This window comes from Onychostoma macrolepis, chromosome 24, assembly GCF_012432095.1.
Source record: "Onychostoma macrolepis isolate SWU-2019 chromosome 24, ASM1243209v1, whole genome shotgun sequence".
Taxonomy (NCBI): Eukaryota; Metazoa; Chordata; class Actinopteri; order Cypriniformes; family Cyprinidae; genus Onychostoma; species Onychostoma macrolepis.
Window position 1 is genome coordinate 16,735,885 of NC_081178.1, and position 27,960 is coordinate 16,763,844.

The following is a 27,960-nucleotide window of genomic DNA, read 5'->3' on the forward strand; positions in this document are numbered from 1 at the left end:
TGCATGTGAACAAATCAGTTTTGTGAGCCAGTTAAATCAAATAGTTGAAAAGATTCGATTCAGAAAAACGAATCGCGCGCCGCTAGAATGAATATGTAACTATGGTAACAGCTTAAAAAACGCTGTTAGCATTTGGAAAATAATTACATGTTTTCCTCTCACTTCCAAAAATACCTAGAGTGAAAATAATAGTTGAATTTAACTATTTCTTTCATTTCTGACGCTGCACTCCTCCAGTCCGGTGGGTGGCGGTCATATATTTTAATATTTTCTCCCATTTCACCAAAGAAACAGAAGTGAAGCGGAAGTTTTTTTCAGAGCTGATGGCGCGAATGTCTGGAATATGGCTTCACTGTCATAGATTTTCAAAATAAATAAGCTCAGCTAATGAATGATCCTGCGGTCTAATACAAGAGATGTTTCTATGTGTGTCTGTGCAGAAGTGATAGAAACTAAGTTGAAATGAGATCAAACTCTTTTAGTAATTAGTTTTAATCCTCGAAATCACCGCGCAGTAGCGCGAGATTCTGTCTCGCGGTAAGTCTTCGTTTGTTATTATGAGTGCTTGTTTAGGTTGTTTTATTTGAATAAATTAAAAAAGACACGCGATAGATTACTTGGTTTTAGAGCTGTGCAACAGTTTGACACTCTTTAATGTCTTGTTGGCCTTGTTTATAAGATAACAACAAAACAACCTGCAGTGAGAAGTCGAATGTGCATTATTAGTGTCAGTCCTAAGTAGCATCCAGTTTTTGTTCTATCTCTGCATTAAGTTGCTATTTACTTTGTTAAACCTAATAAAAAAAATAGAATATACTGTATAGTATTACATTACAGAATAACACTATGAGATAAGGGAATACTAATGATTAGCAGATGTTTACATTGTTTAATGATATTAAATCTTTGCACGTTTGTTTCCACGTGATGTAGATTATATGCCACCATGTCAAAAGTCAACAAGGAGGCATACATTGTGAAATTTATTGAACACAATGGACAGAAGAGTGATCTGGCTCTCCGGGCCTATAAGGTGATCATAATGTGTCATTCTTGTTAACCTCTGTCATTAAATGCTTCTTATGTCTTATAATATCCTTTGAACCTTAATAGTACTACTTGATGTCTTTTGTTCATATAATCATATGCTCGTCTTCAGGCAATAGTGGAACTGCAGTCTGAGAAATATGTGCAGACGCTGGATGAGGAAGCCGCACTAGAGCTGGACCACAATGACAAGTCCCTGTTTGTTTTCAGTGACTTCACCAGCACTGCCTTTGATCACTTCAGGAGGGTGCGTTTGTGTGACGTTTCACTTTTTACAATGATAAGCAGTTGGCCACTTTAGTTCCATTCCATCCAGAGAAAACATAATTCCATATTCTTTATTTCCATAAGTTTTTTTGATCTTGGTTAGTGATAAACTTTTGAAATGAGTTTTTGGACTTTATTACAGAGACACCAAAACCAAATTTAACGTTCTCATTTAGCAGGAAACAGAGAAAGTCTCTCTAATTAAATTCTGGTAATTTAACTCTGTATACTGTTCAAAATAGTTGTTCTCAGGTGATAAACCAGTCAAAAACAAGCTATTTTGCTGAACAAATTTTATATATTGCGACTCTAGAGTTATTTTTGCTGCTCAAAAAACATTTATTGTTGAAAAAAGCAGAGTAGAATTTTATGTAGGTTTCTTTAATGAATAGAAAGTTCAGAAGAACAGCATTTATCTGAAATAGAAATATTTTGTAACATTATTAATGTCTTTACCATCACTGTTTTGATCAATTTAATGCATCCTTGCTAAATCAAAGTATTAATTTCTATAATTTCATAAAAAAGATATAATGATTTAAATATACTGACTCCAAGCTTTTGAATGGTATAGTGTATAATGTTACAAAAGCTTTTTATTTCAGATAAATGCTGATCTTTGGATCTTTCTATTCATCAAAGAATCCTGAAAAAAATGTGCTCAGCTGTTTTAAATATTGAAAAACAGTTCTGAAGAATCATATAACACTGCAGACTGGTAATGTAATGATGCTGAAAATTTAGCTTTGAGTCCAGGAATGAATTACATTTTAAAATATATTCAAATAGAAAGCGGTTATTTTAAATAGTATAAATATTTCACAATATTACTGCTTTTGCTTTATTTTGGATCAAAAAAGCGCAGGCTTTGTGAGCAGAAGAGAATTATAAAAAATAAATAAATAATAATTTTGCTGTCCAAAAACTTTTGACCAGTTGTGTATCTTTATCATGTTCACAAAGTCAAAAGGTGTTATCAGTGAAACACTAATTAAACATTACTTTTTTAATAAATAAGTTTGGCCTTCCAAAACTTTTTTTCAGGATATTTTTGGTTCCCGAAATTTTGGTACATCACTAATCTCTCCGTCATTTACAGAAAAAAAAAAAAAAAAAAAAGCTGAGAGTGATGTATAACTTAAGTTTTAATACCTGTACTCTTGTTTTTTGTCTTTTTACATTCAAACTTTGGTGCAATCGAGGGTTTTTTAAACTGCATTTATTTGAGACAGAAATCTTCTGTAACATTATAAATGTTACTATCAATAATCTCACAATGTTAAATCTTACAAAACTGTATGTTTGTCTCATTCGCAGCTGGGATGCAGGATCGTGAGTCCTCTCGTAGTGCTGTTTTGTCTGCAGAAGCAGAGATGTGTGCCCAAAGCAGAGCAGCCCGTGTACAACATGGCCATGGCTGATGTCACGGTCTCCTGCACCAACCTTGACAAAGAGGCACGGGTAAGGAAAAAACTTTGATTAAGTCTAATACATAATTGTTTATTTTCTCCATCTTTGCGTACAGAGTGTATAAAGTGGGGTTGAAATAGTGAAATAATTACATCTGTATGTGCAGATCTACATGACAAATAAGCAGCTGTTTTGTTGTTCTTGTAGAGTGAAGTGATGGATCTTATCCAGCTGATGGGTGGACGGGTCTACCGTGATCTCAATGTGTCTGTTACTCACCTGGTGGCAGGTGAAGTGGGGAGTAAGAAATACCTGGTGGCTGCAAGCCTTGGGAAGCCCATTTTTTTGCCCAGCTGGGTGAAAGCATGCTGGGAAAAGTCTCAGGATAGGTAATGTTTACATGGTTAAAGTCACCATGGGATAAGTCACAGTGAAATCAAAATTGACAACTCTCTGTCAACAATTTATCCATACTTCCCTTCCCTTCACAACATCTCTTCTCTGATGACTTGTGCACCAGCATGAGGGTGGGACTAAAAAAAGCCTTCACAATCATTTTTTTTCCCCCACAGTGTTTTCCATCACTCTGAACTGAATGCGGAGGACTATCAGTGTCCAGTCCTGAAAGGCTGTACGGTGTGTGTGACTGGACTCTCTACTGTGGAGCGTAAAGAGGTTCAGAGGTTGTGTGAGCAGAATGGAGGCACCTACACGGGGCAGCTCAAGATGAATGAGTGTACTCACCTTATTGTCAGTGAACCCACAGGTGACCCCATAATCTCTGACCTCATCAGTATGTTTTGGGACACAGTTCTTGCATGTTCTTCACTTCATTTTGTGTTGCATTTCAGGTCAGAAATATGAGTTTGCCCGTAAATGGAACGTATATTGTGTGTCCATGCACTGGCTGTTTGACAGCATCGAGAAGGGCTTCTGTCAGGATGAGGGCAGGTATGCCGTGGAGCGTGGAAAGAAGAGAGCGGAGGAGAATCCAGGCAGACCCAACACCTCCACTCCAACAGGACCCAACAGGAGCAAAGAGGGTGAGTAAAACACTGTTTTATTGTTCCGCTTGAGGCACCATTTGTGTTGTACGTCAGAGGTCCCCAACCACCGGGTCGTGACCCACTACCAGGCCGTGGAAGAATTGCTACCGGGTTGCAAGAACGTTCTGGGAAAAATGTGTATAGATATGACACTATTTTATTTATTTCGATTGTACTATTTTATATATTGACTGTATACAAGTTAGTTATTTTTATATATTTCATAAAACATATCACCTGAATAGATTATAATTATGACCAATTCCAATGTCTGATTTATTAAGTTGACAGGTGTATGTTTCTTTGTCATTTGTTTGTGCAGAAGGTCCCTCACTTCTGGGATTGAGCCATATTTCCAATATCAGTATGAATGTCAATGAAACAGCCCTCACCACAGCAGGAATCAGCCACATAGAGACTCCTGATCCAGTTGACTCGTTTGACATTACTGTTTGTCGAGTTGATGACCTGTTGGATGGCTTTAAGGTTAGTTTGTCTTAAACATTTCCTGAACATTTTTTAGAACATATTTTAGTGATATCCTAAGGATTAATCCTAAGTGATATCCTTTTGTGTGAATTTAAACGTTGAATCTGGAAGGAAAAAAATCATTGAACCTTTTTCACTTTCTTTTTGTCTTGCAGTTATATCTATGTGGCTTATCAGGAAAGAAACTGGAGAAACTGCGGCGGATGGTGAACTCTGCCGGAGGGCTGCGCTTCAACCAGCCCAGCCAAGAGCTGACACATATAGTGATGGGTGAACCAGACCAAGGGGTCAAAGTATTCCTTGACAAAGCCACTCACAGGTCAGTCGAAATCCATGTCAGGGTAACTAGTTGCAGAATGTGCAAGGTAGGGGTGTGTGATGTATATCTTCTGCAATAATATCGTAATTGTTGTTTTAACGATGTGCGATTTGACATTATCAATATTTAGCAAAAACCATTCAAAACACACCTACAGAGTGCACGCATACATTACACGCACGCGCGTGCATTTAGAGTGCATTCTTTCACTGCATGATTCAGTCTATTAAAATACATTTAGAATGATGATCACAAATTCAAGACATGGGGGCAGAAAATGATTTATACTTACAATTACAATTATAATTACAAATGTGATATTGAATTTTTTTACAATTGTTCAATAAACAATAAGTTAATTTAAGAGACTTGCGTTTTAGTCACCATATCGGCTGTTTTTCTTCTATTTCGCCCACAAAAAAAATTCCAAACACAGCCACAGCACTGTTTTACATGTCTGCACAAAATGACTAGGTTTTGTTTCATGAATGAATCAACCTTTTGAATGATTGGTTCAAATAAGTGAGCAATGACTCACTTATTCACAGTGACTTGCTGCCACCTACTGGCGGTTTTAATTTGACATTCACAGAATCTTTTTATTATTTAAGTAATTTCAAATATCAGTATTCAATGTTTTATGTTTAATAGATCAAAATAATATTTATGCATTTGTAACGGCAGGTTAAATGCATTCATGTCCTACACTGAACATTGTGTAAATCAGGGGCACTTCTAGGATTACACCCTCAGGGGGGATTTGCCCTCAGAGAGACCATTAGATACAATGATACAAATTACCTAAATAAACAGTATCTTACTGTGCTTATGAAAACCGTATTACTGGATGAGGTAAATATACACAGTTGCCTATTAAAGTTATACGATCTATCACAGCGTGTGAGTACCACATTGAGATCTCTCTCACGTCACCTTTCTTGAGGAAGCAGCACTGGCCTGATCATTCAAATAGGTGATTATAGTTTTAGGGGGGCTGAGATGACAAATAGGGTGTCTGAAGCCCACCTAAAAAGGGTCTAGAACCGCCCCTGGTGTAAATGCATCTAAATTCCATTTCAGATGCAGCTGGTGTTTCCTCTGCATTGCAATGATGAATTTTGGTACTGATTTCATTTGCTTGGTAACACACCAAATGTCATCTTGTTCTAATTCACTGATGGTGGTAAATGTAAGAATTTGACTCAAAAGACAATGCACACTTTTAGAAGAAAAAAGCTTTATAAAAGTAAAAATGCCCATAAATGGTAAAAATCAACTTAAACTTATTGAAAAAATATTAATTTCTATCAGTGTGAACTGACCACTACACAGAATATGAAGAATATCAAAAACTTTAGGAGTCGGTTTAACACCATGTCCTAACTACACGGGACGTAACAAGATTCCAGCGACAAGCAATTTAGGTGTCCACACTACACGCAACGTGACAGAATCAATCAAATATCGCGTGTGTGGGCAGGCTCTCTAATCTAATCTAATCCATAAATATTAAACCTTTTTAACATTTTTAAATGTACATACTGAGTGAATGATACCATCTTTGTTATGGAATACACTCGTTGATTTGCTGTGAGTTCACAGTGTTAACGTAGCCTACATCTTTGCTTTAATTTATTTTCAAGATCTGAGGTAAACTGTCTGTTGTTGCTTTAAGTATGGCTATAAATGCCACGCAATATGATAGTCAAACTCACATTAGACATTTTTAACATTGAATAAAGCACATAATCTGTAATTGGTTTGTATATTGTTGTTCCAGCCGCGATTGTTTGTTGTTCAAACCGTTTCTAAATTAGAAATTCCGCGTGTCACCGTCGCGGCTCGTTAGGACAAAAACTACGATTAACATGGAAAAGATACCTTTTATTGCTTGTCGCGTCGTGTGTAGTTAGGACACGATGTGAGATACCAGCACAATAACACACTCAGCAAAATATTGTCTAATTATCGTTATTGATAAAATTCCAGAAAATATTGAGATGTTATATTTTGTCAATCGCACACCCCTTGCGTAAGGTTCATGGTACATGTCATTCAGATGGACCCTTCCTATCTAATTCGGCTTCCTTGGCCAAAAATAAGGTGCAGTTTAAACAATTCAAATGTGCTTTTAAGACATGTATTCTTCTCCTCAGACCCCATATAGTGACCGTGCAGTGGTTACTGGACAGTTTCTCCCATGGTTCCTTGCTCCCAGAGGATGGCTACTTTCACCCCTCCTTTCTGCCCCCTGCCCCAGCCGCTGTTGATATGCCTGCTCCTCACAAAGCTGCCCCCCGTGCCTCCAGACCCTCTGTAGCTCCCCCTCCTGCCCCTAGTCCAGGCCGACAAGCCAGAGCAGAGGAAGACCTGCTATCACAGTACATGGAGAATGATCAGACTGTGGGTGAGTTGATAAATATTTAAACCCTCCTCTGTCTACACCTGTTTATCTCCCTTATTCTTCCCTGCCTGTCTTTCCTTTAGTGGAGCTGCCTCAGGCCACTAATAGTACCAGCAGCAGGCAGAGCTTTTTGCTTCCAGAGCCTCCACCTGCAGTGAAGGACTCAACCTTGGTTGAAACCTCAGAGGGCCTTTTTGCAGGGAAGCGTTTTATCTTGGTTGGTTTTGGAGCTGAGGCTGAAGCGCAGCTCTCAGAGCTAGTCATGGAAAACTCTGGGAAGATCTTGGTCGGCCGCTCGAGAGCTGTGGCGCATTATGCCATCGTGCCACTGTTGGGCTGTGATGTGGAGGCTACAGTAGATGAGGTCGCGACAGATACCTGGCTGGTAAGAAAGATACGTTTGAGTCTATGCACAGGAAGGACACTCTTTGTGATGTTTATTTATTACTAATGGACTGTTTTTGTGTATTTGTTCAGGCCATGTGTGTGGAGCAGCAGTGTGTTTTGCCACTACCTTCTCATCCTCTGTTCACTCCAGTAGCAGTGAGAGACGGCTTCTCTCCTCTGAAAGGCTGTGTGCTGTCTGTCAGTCAGTTCACTGGAGCTGAGCGAGAGTCTCTTATTCAGCTTGCCAAACACCTGGGGGCAAGGTAAGACCTTTTGCTCACAGTCCTCACTTTCTAGATATTGTTATGTCTTCCTTAGTATTCTTGTCTTGTTTTCCAGTACAAATATCTAAATATCCTTAAAGGTGCTGTATGTAGGATTGAACTAGGTATTGCAATCCAAATTCAAAGTATTGGAGACGGTTTTTTTCACCCGGCCCCTCCTCCTCAGACTTGACGCACACGCAGGTTGCCAGATTAATGACACCAACAGAAACAAGCGCACATGACAATGAATACAATTAAATACGCGGTGTTTTCCGCCAACTGGCAACCCGCGGTGCTGAAATACAATTGGGTAAACTGGCAGTGGGCGGGTTTCACAAACCATAACAAACACAGACATTCCGGGCCGGAATGCACATTTTCAAAGGAGAATAACTGACTGTAGCATTGTTTTTCAGATAAACAAGTATGTTAACTTAGCATGTTTCTTAAATATCTGCAAACATATTATGGTATTTTTATGCTTTAGTAGAGTCAAAATCCTACATACAGCACCTTTAAATCAAGATACATATACTTGAGATGCAAAATGAACATATAAAGAGTTTTTCGCACGTTAAAAAATAAATATGTCCTCACGTTGTGTCAATCACGTTTACACACTGCCTCCGAAACATTCGTCCGTCATAAAAAAAATTCGTATCAGGTTAGATTTTCTGCGTTTTCACATCCGTAACAAGCATTTTGATAGGAAAGGATAACGCATACGAAAATTTCGGACTCGGTGTGCAAGGCCCTTTAGTCTAAAAATAGCTTATATTGAACCCAATCTGCCAAAATGACAGGTTGTGGAATGTGCCACTTTATGACGTAGTAGTGTGGCTAAACACCTCCTCTGCAGAAGAAGATCAACACCTACTTCTACATCACTGCCTGTTTAGCCCCGCCCATCAATTCGCACACGTAGTGTAAATAACGAGAGGCAAACACAGGTCTATGCGAAACCAAACGATAAATATCACTCCGAATAGAAGACACTGTGCAGTGCCAAGTTGTGAAAAACACAGTCTTTGCATTGCCTTCCTTCTGATCCCAACGCTAGGAAAGAGTGGATGAACCTTATTTTTAATGAAGTGCCAGACTGCGGCAGTAAGAACTTGGTCTTTTGTTCACTTCATTTTAAGTCAAGTCAAGTCACCTTTATTTATATAGCGCTTTTAACAATACAGATTGTGTCAAAGCACTTAACAGTATCAAATTGGAGGATAGAGTGTCAGTAATGTATAATGATAAGATTAAACACTCAATTTTCAGTTAAAGGCATTTCATTATTGAATTCAGAGATGTCATTGTCTAGCTCAGTTTAGTTTAAATAGTATCTGTGCAATCAAATCGGCGATAATCGCTAGAAATTAAGTGTCCCAACTGAGCAAGCCAGGCGACAGCGGCAAGCAACCAAAACTCCTCTGTGACAGAATGGAGAAAAAACCTTCGGAGAAACCAGGCTCAGTCGGGGGGCCAGTTCTCCTCTGACCAGACGAAACCCGCAGTTCAATTCCAACCGCAGCCATGTCAGATTGTGTAAAGGGCTTATCTGATTCCCGTGGTCTTGTCCCGATGGAGCATTTTAATTTATAATTTAATGTATTTGTTATATTTGTGTTTTATTCATTATTTGAAGTTTTTCATTTATATGATTTATTCATTTGCTGTAATTGTAATGTATAGTTTAATGCATTTATTGTTTCTCTGTCTATTTTTATATTGTTGCAATTTCTAACAATAATAGTATTATGTAATTAGGTATTTTATTATATTTTTAGTTATTTTGTTATATTTTTAGTTTTATTATATTTTAGTCAAGGTTTTCACTGGGGATATGTCTCTGGGGGTCATCTGGGTGTCCTGGTCTCCGCTGACGATCAGGGCTGTAGACATCATCTCTTGGTGCTGATCCACCATCTGATCGGATACGGACTGAGAAACAGAATAGGAAAGAAACAGACAAATATTAGCGTAGATGCCATTCTTCTTACGATGTAACGAGTACATCGTGTGTTATGGGGAGTGTTCCCGGTTCCGGTTGATCTAATTAATGCAGCCTAACAATCCTTTAACGGATTTGAATAATAGAAGCGTATTAGTGTGTTATGTGTAAGCCAGGCTAAAGAGATGGGTCTTTAATCTAGATTTAAACTGACAGAGTGTGTCTGTCTCCCGAACAGTGTTTGGTAGATTGTTCCAGAGTTTGGGTGCTAAATAGGCAAAGGATCTGCCGCCCGCAGTTGATTTTGATATTCTAGGTATTATCAAACGGCCAGAGTTTTGAGAACGCATTGGACGTGGAGGACTATAATGTGATAAGAGCTTGCTCAAGTACTGAGGAGCTAAACCATTCAGGGCTTTATAAGTAATTAACAAGATTTTAAAATCTGTCCGATGTTTGATAGGGAGCCAGTGCAGTGTTGACAGAACCAGGCTAATATGGTCACATTCCTGGTTCTAGTAAGGACTCTAGCTGCTGCATTTTGGACCAACTGTAGTTTGTTGACCAAGCGTGCAGAACAACCACCCAATAAAGCATTACAATAGTCTAACCTTGAGGTCATAAACGCATGAATTAACATTTCTGCATTTGACGTTGAGAGCATTGGTCGCAATTTAGATATGTTTTTGATGTGGAAAAACACAGTTTTACAGATGCTGGAAACATGGATTTCAAATGAAAGACTGCTACCAAACAGCACACCTAGGATACCATGGATTCGTTAACAAACAGGGAACAATTCAATGCGTTATTTGCAGAAAGATTAAAACTAAAGGCAATGCTGTGCTGGTTATATCGAAAATCAGGACAGAAAATAGCCTATTACTTCTAAATTGTTATTTTTGATGTAAACAATTTTATAACATTATAAGGGGACCTAAGAGAACAGTACAAAATAATAAAAAAGGCAGTTCATGTTAGTCAATAGGATCAGAAAAATACACTTGTTTTTCCTTTGAAAATGTCATTTTTCTAATCCCACTGGCAGATATGTTTTAATCATAAATTAATTTCATTCTGATGTGTCCACTTCCATTTATTCCATAAATTTTAAAGTCTTGAATTTGCTTTCACAAATCCTGCAGAAACCCTGCCTTACATTAAGCCTGAGTTTTTTTTAAATAGCATTTTAAAACTGCAATTTTACTATTAATAATTATAAGCATTTATAATTTTTTATTTAATAACATTACCTTTTCTCAGAGCAGAAAAGTAATGTTTTCTTATTTCTCTCCCCCTACACATCTGTCTGCAGTGTTCAGGATTACTTTGTGCGGACTGCTAATCAAAGAAAAGGAATGCTGGCCAGCACTCATTTGGTACTCCAGACTCCTGAGGGCACAAAGTACCAGGCTGCTCAGAAATGGGGTCTACCTGCAGTCGCAATCCGCTGGGTTTTAGAGTCTGCCAGAACAGGGAAGCGTGCTGATGAAGGACGATACCTGGTTGACCTGCCTCCCTCACCAGGTCAGTCAGAAGTAGAATTATAACGAATTTGTTTGTGACTAATTAACAACCTGCTATGATGGAGTTCTGGTTTTAAGCCTGAAATTCAATTTTGACTGACAATTTTAAAAATGTCATAAACCAGTATAATATACCACTTGGACACCAAATACTCTTTTTTTTTTTTTTTTTTGTGATTTTACATAGAGCGAACTGAGGACAGTTTTATCGGAGCATCTCAGAAAGACCCGCCACCACTGCGCCTCCTTCAGCGCTCTCCAGAGCTACCACTACTAGGTCCACAAAATAGTGCTGCCATCACCCCTCTGGACACGGCTCGCTTTCAGAGCCGCACTGTCCGCTCAGCAGTCAGGAAGTTGAGACAGGGAGAGGAGGAGCAGGTGGATGTTGCCACCCCAGGACAGGAGGAGGCCAAAGGAGCCCTGCAGAAAGACTCTTCCCTCCAACTAGACACTCCCTCTCGGTTCCTGAGCAGAGACAAACTCTTCGGACCCTCCTTTAACACAAAGGTGAGCTGGACATGGGAAGAGATCTAATTATAATTTCAGAAAAAATCTTATGCTTTGTGTCAGAATCTTTATCCCATTTACAAATCATTGTCTGTTCAGTATTATATTGCCTCTAGTGGTCAGAGAGAAGTGCACAATGATTAAGATAAAACTAAATAAAGTTTTGTAATATGGTGGTACATCTGTGTTGTAGGATGTGTTTGACCATTTGCAGACTCCTGGTAATAATCCTCAGCAAGGTCAGGGGGCTGAGACTCCTCTGTCAGAGGTCATTGAGAGGAACCTTAAAGCTGCAGTTGCCAACAGCAATCGCAGTCATGTCACAAGCCTCGCAGCCATGACTGCCAGTCCACAACTGGGAAAAGAGCCTGAACCTGAGGTACAAACACACACACACACACACACACACACACACACTCATACACACACAACCTCTATGTGTATAAAGATATATAAAGGTGTGTCTGTGTCTTGCAGGTGGAGCAGAAGGCTGCAGCTCCTCTTAGTGGGGTGGTGGTGTGTGTAAGCAAGAAATTAAGCAAGAAACAGAGTGAACTCAATGCAGTGGCCGCCTCACTAGGCGCAGACTTCAGGTATATGCCAAATCTCTCTCATTTTCAGTGAGTCAGTCTAAAAGTAATAATGCCATCTGAGATGTTGGTAGGAAATACAGATTTGTTTTTTGGCAAAGTGGTGGAGTTTAATGCATCTTCTCACCTTATAGGTGGTCGTGTGATGACTCTGTGACTCACTACATCTACCAGGGTAAAGTGGGAGACAACAGTAAAGAATACAAAGCTGTCAAAGAGAGAGGACTACATATAGTGTCACAACACTGGCTACAGGCTGTATGTACACATCTAAATATATGTCTCACATGTGGAATCTGTGATGCAGTTATTCAGGATTCTTTGATTATTAAGCATTTACAGCATTTATTTGAAAAACAAATCTTTTGTTTCATTATAATGTCTTTACTATCACCAGCTGTGTTTCCATTACCCTTTAAATTAAGCAAATTGCAAATACGCCTAATGGAAATGCGTCAATTTGGCAAAAATGCCCATATATTGTTTTTTTTACGCTCGCATAAAGTGGTTTTGCAAGCAGTTTTTTTTTCCACATTTACAGGTCACATGGCGTATGAAAAAAAAAAAAGTCATATGATCGTTCTTCAATGTACTATAACCTCTAAGAAACACTTCATATGTGGCCGCTCTCAAGTATAAGGGGCTTTCCTTGCCATTAATGCTTGGACAATTTACACTGCACACATCTGCAGCACGTTACGGCTGCTCTATGAATACCAGAGCTGATCGCGGCCACTCTAGACAATGCCTGTGTTAATATCAGCTGCGGCACATTTCAGAAGCATCCGTGGCTTCCATTAAATATAATGGCTAGTGTAGTGGCTACAATATACATAAACCTACCAAAATCAGTCACCATGATTTATTACGAAAGAAAAAAAAAAAAAGTTTTAGTCGCATAATATCGGTTAATGCAAATGCTGTCATTTTGCAAAACTTTTTTTATTGACATTTATAAAATATTGCTACAGTTTTACGCAAATCTGTAATGGAAACGCAGCTACTTTTAATCAATCAAGTAAAAAAAAAAATTGTAGTTCATATTTATTATCTGAACATGCAACAAAGATGTAAACTGTTTTATTAGTACATAAAAATTATCTCAAAGCATAGTGAAAATGTGGGGGTTTAAATCCCATTGTACATTCTATTTTCAGTGTGCAGATGAGCAGAAGCATGTGTCTGAGTCACTCTACCCTTTTACATTCAACCCCAAAATGAGCCTCACCATGAGTCAGGTGGCAGATAGCACTCAGAGGTCACCTCCTCCTCCCACCCCCCGCACCAGACTCAGGGCATTTACAGAGAATGAGGAAACCAGGGTGAGAGATTTATACCTTGCACTGCACTACCCATACACTTTAGTCCTAGCATATGGAGCCTTATTTAATATGCTGTAACTTATAAAATATTGATTTTCTTTTTTTTTTTTTTTTAAAAAGCTTAGTCCTGTTGACAGCATCACGGACATCTCAACCCCTCAGCGTGTCAGTGTGGGAGAGCCTGAGAAAGATCAGACCATCAGCACTGAAAGAAGTGAGTCATCTTTAAACATGTATCTTTGATTTATGTATTAAATCTCAATCATGTCTCTCTCTGAATCTAAAGTCACAATTCACAGCTCGTTTTCTCTCTTCATTTCTTTTTCTTATCTTCTCCCTCCCTCAGATCTCACAGAAACACTTGAGATGAGAGAGAGTCTTCAAAGGCAACTTCAAGAGATCATGTCTGCTACTAAACTGACCAGCGGTCGTCGAGGCTCCTCGCGGTTGGCCAGAACAGGCTCTGGGGGACTAGACTCACCCCACACCCCGGACAGCCTGGGGCGAATAGGAAGACGCAGCCGTACTTTAGAGGCCCTACGGTATAAAAACAAGACTAGCTTGAGTACTCTCTCTGATCCCATCACTCTCTCAAAGCTTGTAGCATCTGAGAGAATACAGCACAGTTTATAGTTGTTTACTAGGGAATGCAGACACAGCACATGTTCTTGCTTCTGTTTCTGATACGTCTTACTCAGGCGCATTATATGCTGGTTAACATTAAAGGGTTAGTTCACCCAAAAATTTAAATTCTGTCATTAATTACTCGCCCTCATGTCGTTCCAAACCCACAAGACCTTTGTTCATTTTCAGAACACAAATAAAGATATTTTTGATGATATCTGAGAGCTCTCTGGCCGTCCATAGACAGCAACTTAACTACAATGTTCCCAGATCCAGAAACATAGCAAGGACATCGGTAAAATAGTCCGTGTGACATTTTTCTACCCAAGTTACCATCTTCCGCCATTTTGGAGAGTACCCCAGAACGTAATCAGCGTTGTTTACGTTCAGGATAAAGCGTTCACATGCTGAACGTAAACAACGCTGATTACGTTCTGGAGTACTCTCCAAAATGGCGGAAGACGGTAACTCGGGGAGAAGAATTGTTACATTAATAATTTTATTGTTTTCTTTGCGCACAAAAAGTATTCTCATAACTCGTAAAATAACGGTTGAACCCCTGATGTCACATGTGATGTGACTATTTTACCGATGTCCTTGCTACGTTTCTGTATCTGTTAACATTGCAGTTTATGCTTATGCATATTGCTGTCTATGGAGGGTCGGAGAGCTCTCAGATTTAATCAAAAATATCTTAATTTGTGTTCTGAAAATGAACAAAGATCTTATGGGTTTGGAATGACATGATGGTGAGTAATTATTGAAAGAATTTTCATTTTTGGGTGAACTAACCCTTTAAGCTGTTGCACCACTTTTTCCCATTGAGAAAGTTGCATTTTTAAGATTGCTTGATAATTTTGGCAGAATGTCACGTCAAGTAGCTGTGGACCTGAACACAGAGCCGTCTCAGAGTGAGCAAATCGTGTGGGATGACCCCACAGCACGAGAGGAGAGAGCTAAACTGGCTGATAACCTGCAGTGGCCTGGTAGCCCCTCCCAGCACTCTGAAACCCTCGCCATCGTCCCACCGCCCCCCTCTGACCACACAGCCAGGGACTCCATGACTGACTCTGAACTTGTGGAAATGGGTATGAGAGAACTTGAAATTTTTAGAAAATTTTCGTACTTTTGCAGATACACTTCTATTCAACTTAAATACAGTTTCAAATGTAATTTATAGTTGTAAGGGTAAAGCTTATTTTTGTTTTCATAAATATTAAAACATTAAAAATAGTTTTAATGATAATTAAATATGAAATGGTAATACTAACCATCGGGACTTTTTTATCATGGTTTATCATACCGGTAACCGTTTAATCCCTAAACGCTTTCTGAATAACAGTATTAATTAAAAAAAAAAAAAAAAAAAACTTACTTACCTCAAACTTTTGAACCCTTGTGTAAAGGAGTGAAATTGCATTATAAATGTTCTGATTCAACCCTTCTGACCCTTCCCAGCTGCATTTGAAGTCATTGATGCACAGCTGAAGCCAAAGGTGACCCCACCTCCAGCCGACACGCTACAGAACCCTGAAACACCTGAAGCACCTACTCTTGCATTCCCCACCTCTAAACCTGTAGTTCCTTCCCTTCCACAGGTACACATACCTAGGGCGCTCTCGTTGAAGCATTGGCTGATTTTGAGTGGCTCAATATTGTGATTATGATAACCATATATTTTTTGCTATATAAATAAGCTTGTGTGGTTTTATTGATGCATAGTCATGGCCAAAAATATTGGCACCCTTGCAATTCTGTCAGAATATGCAACCCTTCTCTCAGAAAATTGTTGCAGTTGCAAATGTTTTGGTACTCGCATGTTTATTTATTTTTTGTTTGCATTGGAACACAAAAAAAAAAACAGAAGAAAAGTCAAATCTGATACAATTCCACACAGAACCCAAAAAAAATGCACTGGACAAAATTGACACCCTTAACTTTAATATTTGGTAGTACCCCCTTTGGAAAAAAAATTGCTTCCTGTAACCATGAATGAGTTTCTTACACCTCTCTACTGGAATTTTGGACCACTCTTCTTTTGCAAACTGCTCCAGGTCATTCAGATTTAAAGGATGCCTTCTCCCAACTGCTGTTTTGAGATCTCTCCACAGGTGTTCTATGGCAGTGGTTCCCAACCATTTTTTCATGGGCCCCCCTTACGTACACATGTGGTAATCTGAGCCGCCCCAAACCCCCAACCCTCCCATATTATATTTATACACGCCCATATGTATTTTGTCTCTTAGAAATGCACATTTGACATTGAGTTGACAGTAGTAGTTTGAGTTAGGATGCAGATGTAAATTTATGTTCATTATCAAAATCAGTAAGATAAAAAAAACATGTTAAAAAAATTGCAACAACCTCCTTTTTTATATGGTGAAATTTTATTTTTCTGACTGTTTGAGTTTTATTAAAATGAACCATTGTTCTTCCATAGTAGCATACATTTACATCATGATAACCAGAGTTAAAACCACACATATAGCACCTCAATACTGTGGTAAAAGTGCAACTATATGGTTTCTAGGTTGCCTATTTATATGTAAAACAGTAGTCTAAATACATTTATTATAAATGCACAAATGCTAGCCTATAGCTTAATCACAAATAGTGTAATTACATTCCATTACTCCTTTAATACATTTAATACACGTCTATATTAATATAATATATTTGATATAAATACCAGAGATTTCTGCCACAATACCATGGTGCAGTTAATGTTACTACAGTAAATCCCTGGTAAATGACGGCGATTTGTAGATTGAAAAGCCTTCTGATTGTATCGTTGCACATACTGTTTTATCTGGATTGAAACTATTTTTTTATAACTGTTTATATCAGTTGAGTGATACTAGTTTATACCAGTCATTTGTGTTCTTCGCTGAATTCAGATGCTTCTCACTGGACTTCCCGCATAAACATTACATTGAATGCTTATCGAACTTGTTTTATCGAGGAAAATTATATCACTGTAATTGTAGTTGTCATTTTATCGCCCAGCCCCATCTCAAAGTATATCTGCTCCCGCGCCCCCGCTGTGAACTCTGGCGCCCCCCAGGTTGGGAACCACTGTTCAATGGGATTCAGATCTGGACTCATTGCTGAACTCTCCAGCGCTTTGTTTGTAACCATTTCTGAGTGCTTTTTGAAGTGTTTCGGGTCATTGTCCTGCTGAAAGACCCATGACCTCTGGTGGAGATGCAGCTTTCTGACACTGGCCACTACGTTGCGCCCTAAAATTCTTTGGTAATCATCAGATTTCATGATACCGTTCACACAGTCAAGGCATCCAGTGCCAGAAGCAGCCCCAAAACATCTTTGAACCTCCACCATGTTTGACTGTAGGGACTGTGTTCTTTTCTTTGAAGGCCTCGTTTCTTTTTCTGTAAACAGTGCCATGATGTCCTTTACCAAAAAGCTCTACTTTTGTCTCATCTGTCCACAGTACGTTCTCCCAGAAGGATTGTGGTTTTGGCAAACTCCAGTCATGCTTTTTTATGCCTTTGTGTCAGCAGTGGTGTCCTCCTGGGTCTCCTACCATAGGGTCCCTTTTCATTCAGATGGTGGTGGATAGTTCGAGCTGACACTTGTACCCTGTGTCTGCAGATCAGCTTGAATTTGTTTGGAAGTTAATCGGGGTTCTTTATCCACCATTCGAACAATCATTCTTTGTAATTTTTCATTAATTGTGCTCTTCCGTCCACATCTAGGGAGGTTAGCTACAGTGCCATGGGCTCTAAACCTCTTGATATTGCGCACAGTGGACACAGGAACATTAAGATCTCTGGAGATGGACTTGTAGCCTTGAGATTGTCCATGTTTTTTCTCTCAAATCCACAGACAACTCTTTACACTTCTTTCTTTTCTCCTTGCTCAGTGTGACACACAACACAAAGGTTGAGTCAACTTTTCTCCCTTTTAACTGGTTGCAAGTGTGATTACTATATTGCCCACACCTGTTACTTGCCACAGGTGTGTCTAAATACAAATTACAGGAGCATCACATGCTTGAAAAGCAATTATTTCCTACAATTTTGACAAGGTGTCAATACTTTTGTCCAGTCCATTTTTGAGTTCTGTGTGAAATTTTATCAAGTTTGACTTTTCTTCTCTGTTTTTTGGTGTTGTTGCAGTGCAAACAAAAACAATAAGCACGTGAATACCAAAACATTTGCAATTGGAACAATTTTCTGAGAGAAGTGTTGCATTTTCTGACAGAATTGCAAGGGTGCTGATATTTTTGGCCATGACTGTATAACTTAGTTCAGATTCTCAAATCTGACTGGACATGAGGCTTTCCAAGAATGCTTATATTTCACCAGTATCAGCACTGGGTCTCTGCATGTTGTAAACAGGCTGTCAGTCAGTGCAAGTTACATTATGCAAGTAGGTGGCAGCAAGTGGCTACCTTTTATGAGTGAGTCATTAAATCATTCATTCAACTAATATGTTAAAAATGCTAATTCATTCATGAATGAAACAGTGTTAATTGAACTTTACATCAACAGCAGTTATAATTCATTTTATTCAAATTTGATCTAACTGGATCTATTCTAAACAGATTGAAGAAAAAGAGGAGGTCAAGGATCCTCCACGATTCTTGCTGTCTTCATTGAACCCACAGGAACGCATCGACTACAGTCATCTCATAGAAGAGCTAGGTTAGTACACAAAGCAACCTAGTGCTTCCCAATTCTTGTACTTTTTATGGTATCTGTCAGTATACCTGACTGCACTGAATTTAATTTAGGGATGTGTAAAACTACATATTTTCAAAATCAACTAATTAGCTAATTGGTCTCATGGACCATTTATAAAGTTAGGCATGTTGTCAGATTCCAGTTAGACACGTATTGTTCTGAGCTTTCACATAATGCTTGTTCAAAAATAGCTACATAGCATAATAGCATAGAGCAATAGCAAATAGAATAGAGCATAATGGAATAAAACAAAATGCATGGGTCCTGAGATTAAAAGATGAACTGTTTTTAAAAATGAGCTTTTGTGGTAGGAAGCCTAAAAAACTGCACAAAACAGCACAATGGTCAAAGACAGTCATCTTAAATTGAAATTATTTTTCACCATCTTACTATGAAAGCCCTCATTAGCTTGCTAATTAAAGCACTGTGCTAAAAGTATAAAACGAAGAGTGTGTATAAACTCTACTACAATCACAAACTCTATTACATCCATGAGATTAAGTTCGGAGTAAAAATAAATGATCAATCTATAGATTTACCAATCTGAGTAATCAATCTGAATTACCAAATTTGAGTAATACAAGTCTACCTTTTGAAATACAAACAATCAATAGGATAGATAGGCGCCTAATAGTTAATGCAAGATGCGAGAGAAGAAAAGGAGAAGGTACCCCTGTCCTAATCTCAACCTAACACACACACTTACACACAACTAGAGGAGACTGACTTAAACAACATCATCCTTAAGTATACATGTCACATACAGTCACACAATCAATAATATACACTGCCGCTCAAAAGTTTAGGATCAGTAAGATTTTTTTGTTTTTTACAGAAGTTTCTTCTGTTCATCAAGGCTGTATCTATTTGATCAAAAATACAGGAAAAAAACCCTGTTATTTTGTGAAATGTTATTGCAATTTAAAATAAGTTTTCTATTTTAATAAACTTTAAAATATAATTTATTTCTGTGATCAAAGCTGAATTTTCAGCATAATTACTTCAGTCTTCAGTGCCACATGATCCTTCAGAAATCGTTCTAATATGCTGATTTATAATCAATGTTGGAAACCGTTGTGCTGTTTCATATTTTTTTGAGGGATTCTCTGATTAATAAAAGTTAAAAAGAACAGCATTTATTTAAAGAAATTTTGTTAAAATATACAATTTAAAAAAAAGAAAGGAAGAAAAAGTGAATACTGACCCCAAACTTTTGAATAACCGAGTAAGCAACCGCACGCACATCGATCTCAAATGGGTGCTCGACTAAAAAACAAGTAGAAGCATATTAGAAATGCAAAGTCAGCAACACCAAAGCTCCAAAAGTATCAAAGAAATTTATTTAAAATTTGCATAGTGTGTTACGTTACGAGCATGCAGGCTCTTCATTTTTTTTCATTTTTTCATTTCTTTTTTTAAAAGAAATTAATACTTTTATTCAGGAGGGATGTTAAATGAATAAAAAGTCGTAGGAAAGATTTCTATTTTGAACAAATTATGCTCTTTTTAACTTTGTATTCATCAAAGAATCAAAGCAAAAAGTATCACGTTCCAAAAAACAATACGTTCCAGCACAACAGTTTCAACACTCTCAATAAATTAGCATATTAGAATGATTTCTGAAGGATCATGTGACACTGAAGACTGGAGTCACAGAAATAAATTCTATTTTAAAGTATATTAAAATAGGAAACCAATATTAGAAATTGCAATAAGATTTCACATTACTGTTGTTTTTCTGTATTTTTGATAGAATAAATACAGCCTTGATGAGCAGAAGAGACTCCCGTAAAAAAAAAACATTAAAAATCTTACTTATCCCAAACTTTTGAGCGGCAGTGTATGTTGAGAATACACGATTAATAAATGTGTAAATAATAGATGAATAAGTGAGTAAGTGAAAAGCAACACGCAAAATTCATAGATAACTTCATAAGGAAATTCATAATACATAATATCTGTATGAATATGAAAATAACAATGCATAATTATAATAACCTGGAAATATAAAATTTTCCATTCACCATACTGTTTTTTCCATGTTTTAGTCCCCGTTTACACTAGTGCGTTTACATTTTAAAACACATAACTTTTTGCTAAGGTTACGCTTGTCTTTTCTACTCCGGCGGTTTGAGGTCGAAAACTGATTTTGAAAACACTGCTGACCCTCTGACTTTTGAAAACGATGGTGTGGCTGCCCATATTCTCTCTGCGAATCCTTGACGACCGTGTAAACAATAACATCGTGCTCATTGTTGTACCCATAGATATATATAGGTAGATTCCCTATTCAACCACTCCAAGCACGTAGACATCTAAATAATAGAGCATCTACCTATACATATCTATGGTTGTACCTGCATGAATGATAATGTGACATGCTTTTTCGTTTATAGTTTCTGAAACGCAATGAAAACGCCAGTGTAGATGAGGATCGTTTTCATTTTAAAATGAAAACGCACTAGTGTAAACAGGGACTTACGCCGGTTTCACACTGCACGCGTAAGCAGAGCGTAAGCAGCGCATATTTTTTTCAGCGCCCATGTTAACAGATTAGAGCATTCACACCGCATGCAGAGGCAGCGCGTACCAGGAGCAGAGCAGAAGCGGCAGTGCCGCAATAGTTTCGGCGCCGAGTCTATTTTTGCTTCACCGCTTACGCTGAATTAAAGCCACAGTAAAATTACAGTGAAAGCCACAATCAAAATTGACCTGATTAACATGAAAAATGACACATTTCACCGTAAAATCATGTGAGGTGTTTCGTGTTTCACAATCACGGGGTAAAAGGCACACTGTATTGATAAATACTTTAGCTAAAAAAAAAAAATAAAAAATGATACTATTGTCTAAGTTAATACTTGTTCAAATCAATCACTTTAGCAAAGTTAGGCTATTTTCTGCTTATTTTGATAAATAATGTTCAATAAATATACTGTCATTAAAATGTTAATATAAAAATATATTTTAAAATACAGAAACAAAATAAAAAGTAAAGATTCTGAAAGCATTGAAGGAGATCCCATAAGTTAATATAGATTTACAGTAGTAACAACAAATTTTATTTTATTATATGATTTAATATCATGTTTTTAAATATGATGGTTTCATTATAAACATGGTGATTATCTCTAAGGTGGACACCCAACATAATAGGCTATACGATACCATATGAACCATGTCATGTCAACAATTGGAAAAGTCAGCCATCTATTAATTATCATGTTAATTATTGTGCCTTTCGCCCCAACAGCAGGGGAGCTTTTTACCCCAAATACCATACTTTTACATATTCTTCTAGTTATTGAAAAACTGTTGCTTTAATTAACTTAAACCAAACTGGTAATCATTAAGAAGACCTTTGTCTCAAAATATATTCAATAATTTTAGCGATTCTCATTTTCTACTTAAATCTACAACATTAAAAAAACAAACAAACAAAAAAAAACACATCAAATATTAGATTTAGCATAGAATCAACTACACGAAAACACATCACTGCCAGGAGTTATTGCCCACTTCAAAGGCCTGTTTAGATTATTAAAACTAGAGGCATTTATTAACTTTAAGATTACTTTTTATCATGTAAACTATATGTACAGCATGTTATACACGTGACAGAGGGGAACACGGCGCTGCCCATATCAAAGCACATGACAGACAGCTGTAGGAGAACACCTGAAAAGCGTGGCCGAATGAACGATACTCGTCTGTATTTGCAGTACACAAGCCGCGGTTCAGTTGCTCACGCTCTGCATACATGCCGCTTCTGCGCTGCCTCTGCTCTGCTTGCGCGTGCGGTGTGAAACTGGCGTTACTCTGTATTTTTACTACATTCAGTTGTTGTATTTCATACCTAATTGTTCTCTATTTGATTGCGTCATGAATGTGGCCATGTGCAGGTGGAGTTGTGCTGGAGAAGCAGAGTTTTGATCCCAGCTGCACTCATGTGATTGTTGGTTATCCTCTGAGGAATGAGAAGTATCTGGCAGCAATGGCAGCAGGCAAGTGGATTCTTCACCGCTCATATTTGGAGGCCTGTCGTGCAGAAGGACACTTCATAGAGGTATGTGTCTGCATTTGTGATTCGTATCTTTCAGTGATAAAAGATGATGTTCATATCCTGTATGTGTATTAGGAGGAGCAGTACGAGTGGGGCAGCAGCTCCATCCTGGACGCTCTGCCATCCATCAACTCTCAGCAGAAGAGACTGGCACTGGCAGCCATGCGATGGAGGAAAACACTACAAGGCAGCTCAAACAAGGAGGTACACACATATATGTTTTGCTTGGATGAGCGATGCAAGTGTACATGGTGCAGCACCTAATCCTGTTGATGTGCAGGGTGCATTCGGCGGCTGGACTGTGATGCTGAATATTGACCAGGCCAGAGAGGCTGGATTCAGACGGCTGCTGCAGTCCGGGGGAGCCGAGGTCTGTTGTCTTTTGTCTTCTCTTCTCTTTTGATTCCACACTGAATCCATAAATATCATTTGATTTCTGTGACCTTACAGGCAGTGATTTCCGTTTCCCCCTCCTCTGGTTACTCTGTTACTCTGTCTTGTATTAACCCTCTCTCTCCATATATAGGTGTTGCCAGACCCTTCTCCTTCGCTGTTTAAAGAGACAACTCACCTCTTTGTGGATTTTAGTCGGTTAAAACCAGGTGACGTCAGAGTGGATGTCAGTGAAGCTGCAGCTCAAGGGGTCAAATGTCTAAAACCAGAGTACATTGCTGATTACCTCATGCAGGTGAGAGATGATGGCATGTTTTGGGGATCCCCCCCCCCCAAGCTTGTTTTGCTGTGCTTGTATATAGGGATGCACAATTTGGCCAAAATTGTGTAATTGTATATCGATATGACTACAAAATAATAATAATTATAATAAAAACTAATTTATTTTGCAGTAAAAGTCTTAAGCAAATATTAAATTAAATATTAAACAAAATAAGAAATACAGTCGCAAGCAGCAGTTATTGGGGTCCAAGTACAAACAGCTCATGTAGAAAGTATAGTTAACTAAAGGCCATGTGGCTTTTCAAATATTATTACAAGTCTTTAAGTCTGTATTACAATAGACAAATAATATTATTTCCTTATTTTATTTGGACAGCAATACATTAGTCTGGCAACTTGGCAAAAGTTCGAATGTGTATCATTAGAATATAAAAACAAAAAGATCACAGATTTCCTTAGATTGGATTAGATTTTAGAGGGGTCATATGACGTTGCTAAAAAGAACATTATTTGGTGTAATTCAATGTGTTTATGTGGTTTAAGGTTCAAAAAACACATAATTTGCCACATACTTTACATTATTGTTGCTCCTCTATGCTCCGCCTTTCTGAAACGCCCCGATTTTTACAAAGCTCATCGTTCTGAGAAGCGAGGCGTGCTCTGATTGGCCAGCTATCCAGTGTGTTGTGATTGGCCGAATACCTCAAGCGTGAGACGGAAATGTTACGCCCCTTACCGTATTGTGATGCCGTGTCGGGACAACGCGCAATGAGACAAAAACAATAAAACCCATTATAAACAAGGCATTTGTTGCATCCAGTGGGGACATAATTACTGATTATAGTGACTTATACTAGCTTTTTACGTGTTGTATCGTGCCGCGTAAACATAAAACCATATCTGCATTTGTGATCGGAAACGACAAACAACCAGCGCTACTCTACACTGCTCAAAACTAATGTTTGAATAGTCAGTGGCAAATTCTTTAAATATGAAGCCCCAGACTGTCCTTGCAAAGTTGGAATTGCCGCACTTTATAGAAACAGCTAGCATTGTAGGCTACTCTCCCAGGTTCAGGAAATAGTCCTCTGTAAAATGCTCTGCACACTCGAATATTTGCGTTGCACTGTTCTGGAACAGTGTTGTAAATACAACTTAACCACTGATTTCTAGTTGTGTCCTCTTTTGGAAGCCCAAACAAAGTACTTTCGCTTTCACAACGAGAAACCGTGTCTCCAGGACATGGTGCCGGCGGCAGCAACAATACTACATGAGCCGTTTTAGGGGGGCGTGGACAAGTCTTAACTTTTATAAAGAATATCTCTTTCAACTTTAGGGATCTTATCTATGCATGAACAGCTTGTAACACTCCAAAGAGAAAGGAAAACTTGAAATCGCATCATATGAACCCTTTAAACTTGATGAAACTATAATGAATTTTAAGTCAATCTATTAAACAGTTTACACAGATTTTAAACTATGAGACCTAATAGGATTTGTTATCCTTTTTTGCCAGCATTGTCTGAAGCTGTGTTGCAAACAGTGTTGTGATGAGTGGATGAACATCGTAAGAGGAGTTCCAAAACTAGGTTTTTCAAAAAAAAAATCAAAATTAAGAAATACCATCCCACCAAATTTGGAACTTTTCTACAACTTACAGTCTCTGATGCCCAGACAGTTTAAGTGGAGAAAACAATAAGAAAATAATTTTAAATACAGTAAGGTTCCCACACCTTCAGTTCTTAGACCCCTAAAGTATTTAAGAAAATTAATCACAATATAAAAATGTATAGTACAATTTTATTAATATTACTAAATTAAAATATTTAACAAAATGAAAAATATTGCTATTGCAACATTTCACTGAAAAAATAAATCTATACAAATATTTTTTAAAGTATAAAATGTATTTATTTTTTTACTGTACAACTGTCTTCATTTTCAAAAGATAAACCATCAAGCTTTTCTTTTGCTGACATGCTCTTTTTGTTAAAGTGCTTCTCATTACAAGTTTATGAAGGTTTGCATATGTTTCTTTCCCAAATGTACATTTTAAGCAACCCAATCTCAGAGACACTGAAAACACTGGATGCCACACTTCACTCTGAAACATGCAGTGCATATGTTTGCTAAGTTTAAGCTAACTTTTTTTTCAGGAGCCTTCTCCTTCAATGGATGCTTACTATCTTCCTGGTGCAGCTACGGATGATCTAGAAAAAGTTCAAGATACATCTTCACGCAAACGGAAAGCCTCTGGGGAAATGTCCACATTGAAGAAGAGTCGTGTGAGATGAAACATCCAATTTCAAATGCTAATGTAATATGTATTTAAGTGATTTTATTCAATTATTACATTGTAGATAAAATATTTGTCTGACTTGTCAATAAAAAATAAATTCATAATGTGAAGCACAGTCCAAGAAACCTATTGAAAAGTCGTGCATAAAAAAATGAAAAAAATGACAGAATTACACAAGCTTGCATTTGTGTTATGGTAGACATCTCTAGATTCTGTACTACCACTTTGTGCCTGCAGAGGGAGTGTCTTTCACATAATAGAAGGGTGGACAGACTTACTGGAAATTTTATCCTAAAATTACTATGTATTACTATTCCATACAAAAACAAGTTTTATTTATTTATTTTTATCCTCCAAACTGCTCTCAAATGGATGGACAAGTACTATATAAATATAATTAGAAAGAGGCTTAAAGGGATAGTTCACCCAAAAATGAAAATTCTGTCATTAATTACTCACCTTCATGTCGTTCCAAACCTGCAAGACCTTCATTCATCTTCGGAACACACATTAAGATATTTTTGATGAAATCCTAGAGCTTTCTGACCCTGCATGGACAGCTACGCAACTGACACATTCAAGGCCCAGAAAGGTAGTAAGGACATTGATAAAATAGTCCATGTGACCTCAGTGGTTCAACTGTAATGTTATGAAGCTGAGAATACTTTTTGTGTGCAAAGAAAACAAAAATAACAAATTTATTAAATAATTTCTTCTCTTCCGTGTGAGTCTTCGACACACGTTCATGAGAGTACCGTGACGCATGCGTGTGTTGCTGCTGACGCAGGAGCTGGCTTTCTGATGTAGAACATTTATCTCTTAGTTCATCGTCTGTATATTCTGGTTAAAATAAGTAAGGCTGGGTAAAAAATTGCATTCATTTTCAGACATGTTTACGAAGACTGTTTTATGTGTAGCATCTTCTACTGCCTGTAAACAAGGCGCACTGCATCTAGGTTCTACGTCAGATCACCGGCTCCTGCGTCAGCAGCACCACACACATGCGTCATTTTTGTTTTCTTTGTGCACAAAAAGTATTATTATTATCAAAAATAATAATAAAGGTCTACAGAACGACATGAGAGTAGTTAACGTAATTAATAATATAATTTACATTTTTGAGTGAACTATCCTTTAAAATTATTGGCGTAGCCAAACAGGATGTACAGGTAGACAAATTAGACATTGAGAAAATTAACTTGAAAGATGTCTCATAAAAAGTCTGCTGCATTGTAATACGGTCTACTTCATTTAATCCATTTAAAAGTGGTTTGTAATTCAGTTTAGCACTCTGTTCGATGAATCCCCTGAATATTTACTCAAGGTGTTGTTTGCAGTTCCTGTTTGACCCCCGGTGTAATGCCTCCTTACGAAAGACATCAGAATCATGTGTCCACAGCAACCGTTCCGTTTCTAATGGCAACAAGTGCACAGATTTCTTTTGATGCTGCTGCTGTCTGGTAAATGTCATAGAACCAATTCATATTGTTATTACTTGGTCAAATACACATCACTTGATTGATCTCGTTCAGTACTCTTCCTATAGTAACAATAGGAATAATAACATTATGTAATAATAAACAATTTTTTACCAACCTTTTTTTTTTAAAGTGCCATCTCTTCCTACACAATTAAGCTCATTTTAATTGATGTCATTTTTAGTGTTTAAACTCACTGCCCTCTACTAGTCTTTGTCCCCCTTTTTTCACTCCAAATAACAGATTACTATATTTTTTTTAGACTGAAGTATGCATGGAATCCCTTGATGCCTGTCGCACACATTCACTTTGTGCCATAACTGGATTTGCTTGAGAAGTCTGGTGGCCTATATGGGCATGTAAATGATTTACCCTGGTCATGGCTAAGCCTGCCACCAGCCGACTACTAAGAGTGGGGGGTTAAACCACAGTCTCAAAGCCTCCGGATTATGAAGTTGGATCCCCCATTTGTCACAGAGGGAGGGAGGTGATGGGGTAGGGGGAAGGGAAATGTTCTGAATGCCTGTTTCACTTACCGAAAACAAATCTGCTATCACTTAATGTCATTGCATTCTGTGTTTTTGCCT

General features: G+C 37.9%; 1 protein-coding gene across 3 annotated transcripts; it reads left to right on the forward strand.

Moving 5' to 3' along the window:
- The first annotated feature begins 286 nt into the window (after positions 1-286).
- On the forward strand, positions 287-27,773 carry topbp1 (DNA topoisomerase II binding protein 1). Of its 3 annotated transcripts, XM_058765719.1 has the most exons (30): positions 287-537; positions 934-1,033; positions 1,160-1,294; positions 2,632-2,775; positions 2,932-3,113; positions 3,297-3,490; positions 3,576-3,767; positions 4,093-4,256; positions 4,415-4,578; positions 6,735-6,985; positions 7,066-7,367; positions 7,460-7,632; positions 10,896-11,107; positions 11,294-11,616; positions 11,810-11,995; positions 12,094-12,209; positions 12,341-12,464; positions 13,364-13,528; positions 13,649-13,742; positions 13,875-14,070; positions 15,017-15,240; positions 15,611-15,750; positions 18,720-18,819; positions 22,761-22,924; positions 22,997-23,125; positions 23,202-23,291; positions 23,448-23,609; positions 25,753-25,881; positions 27,233-27,355; positions 27,636-27,773. In XM_058765719.1, exons 2-29 carry the CDS (start codon positions 947-949, stop codon positions 27,338-27,340), a joined length of 4,650 nt encoding a protein of 1,549 aa, XP_058621702.1. In that variant the 5' UTR covers positions 287-537; positions 934-946; the 3' UTR covers positions 27,341-27,355; positions 27,636-27,773. The 3 variants fall into 3 exon arrangements, with proteins under 3 accessions (XP_058621702.1, XP_058621703.1, XP_058621704.1); XM_058765720.1 differs by lacking the exon at positions 27,636-27,773 and having other exon boundaries at positions 11,831-11,995; XM_058765721.1 differs by lacking the exon at positions 27,636-27,773 and having other exon boundaries at positions 288-537; positions 25,753-25,913; positions 27,233-27,304.
- Positions 27,774-27,960: the final 187 nt, after the last annotated feature.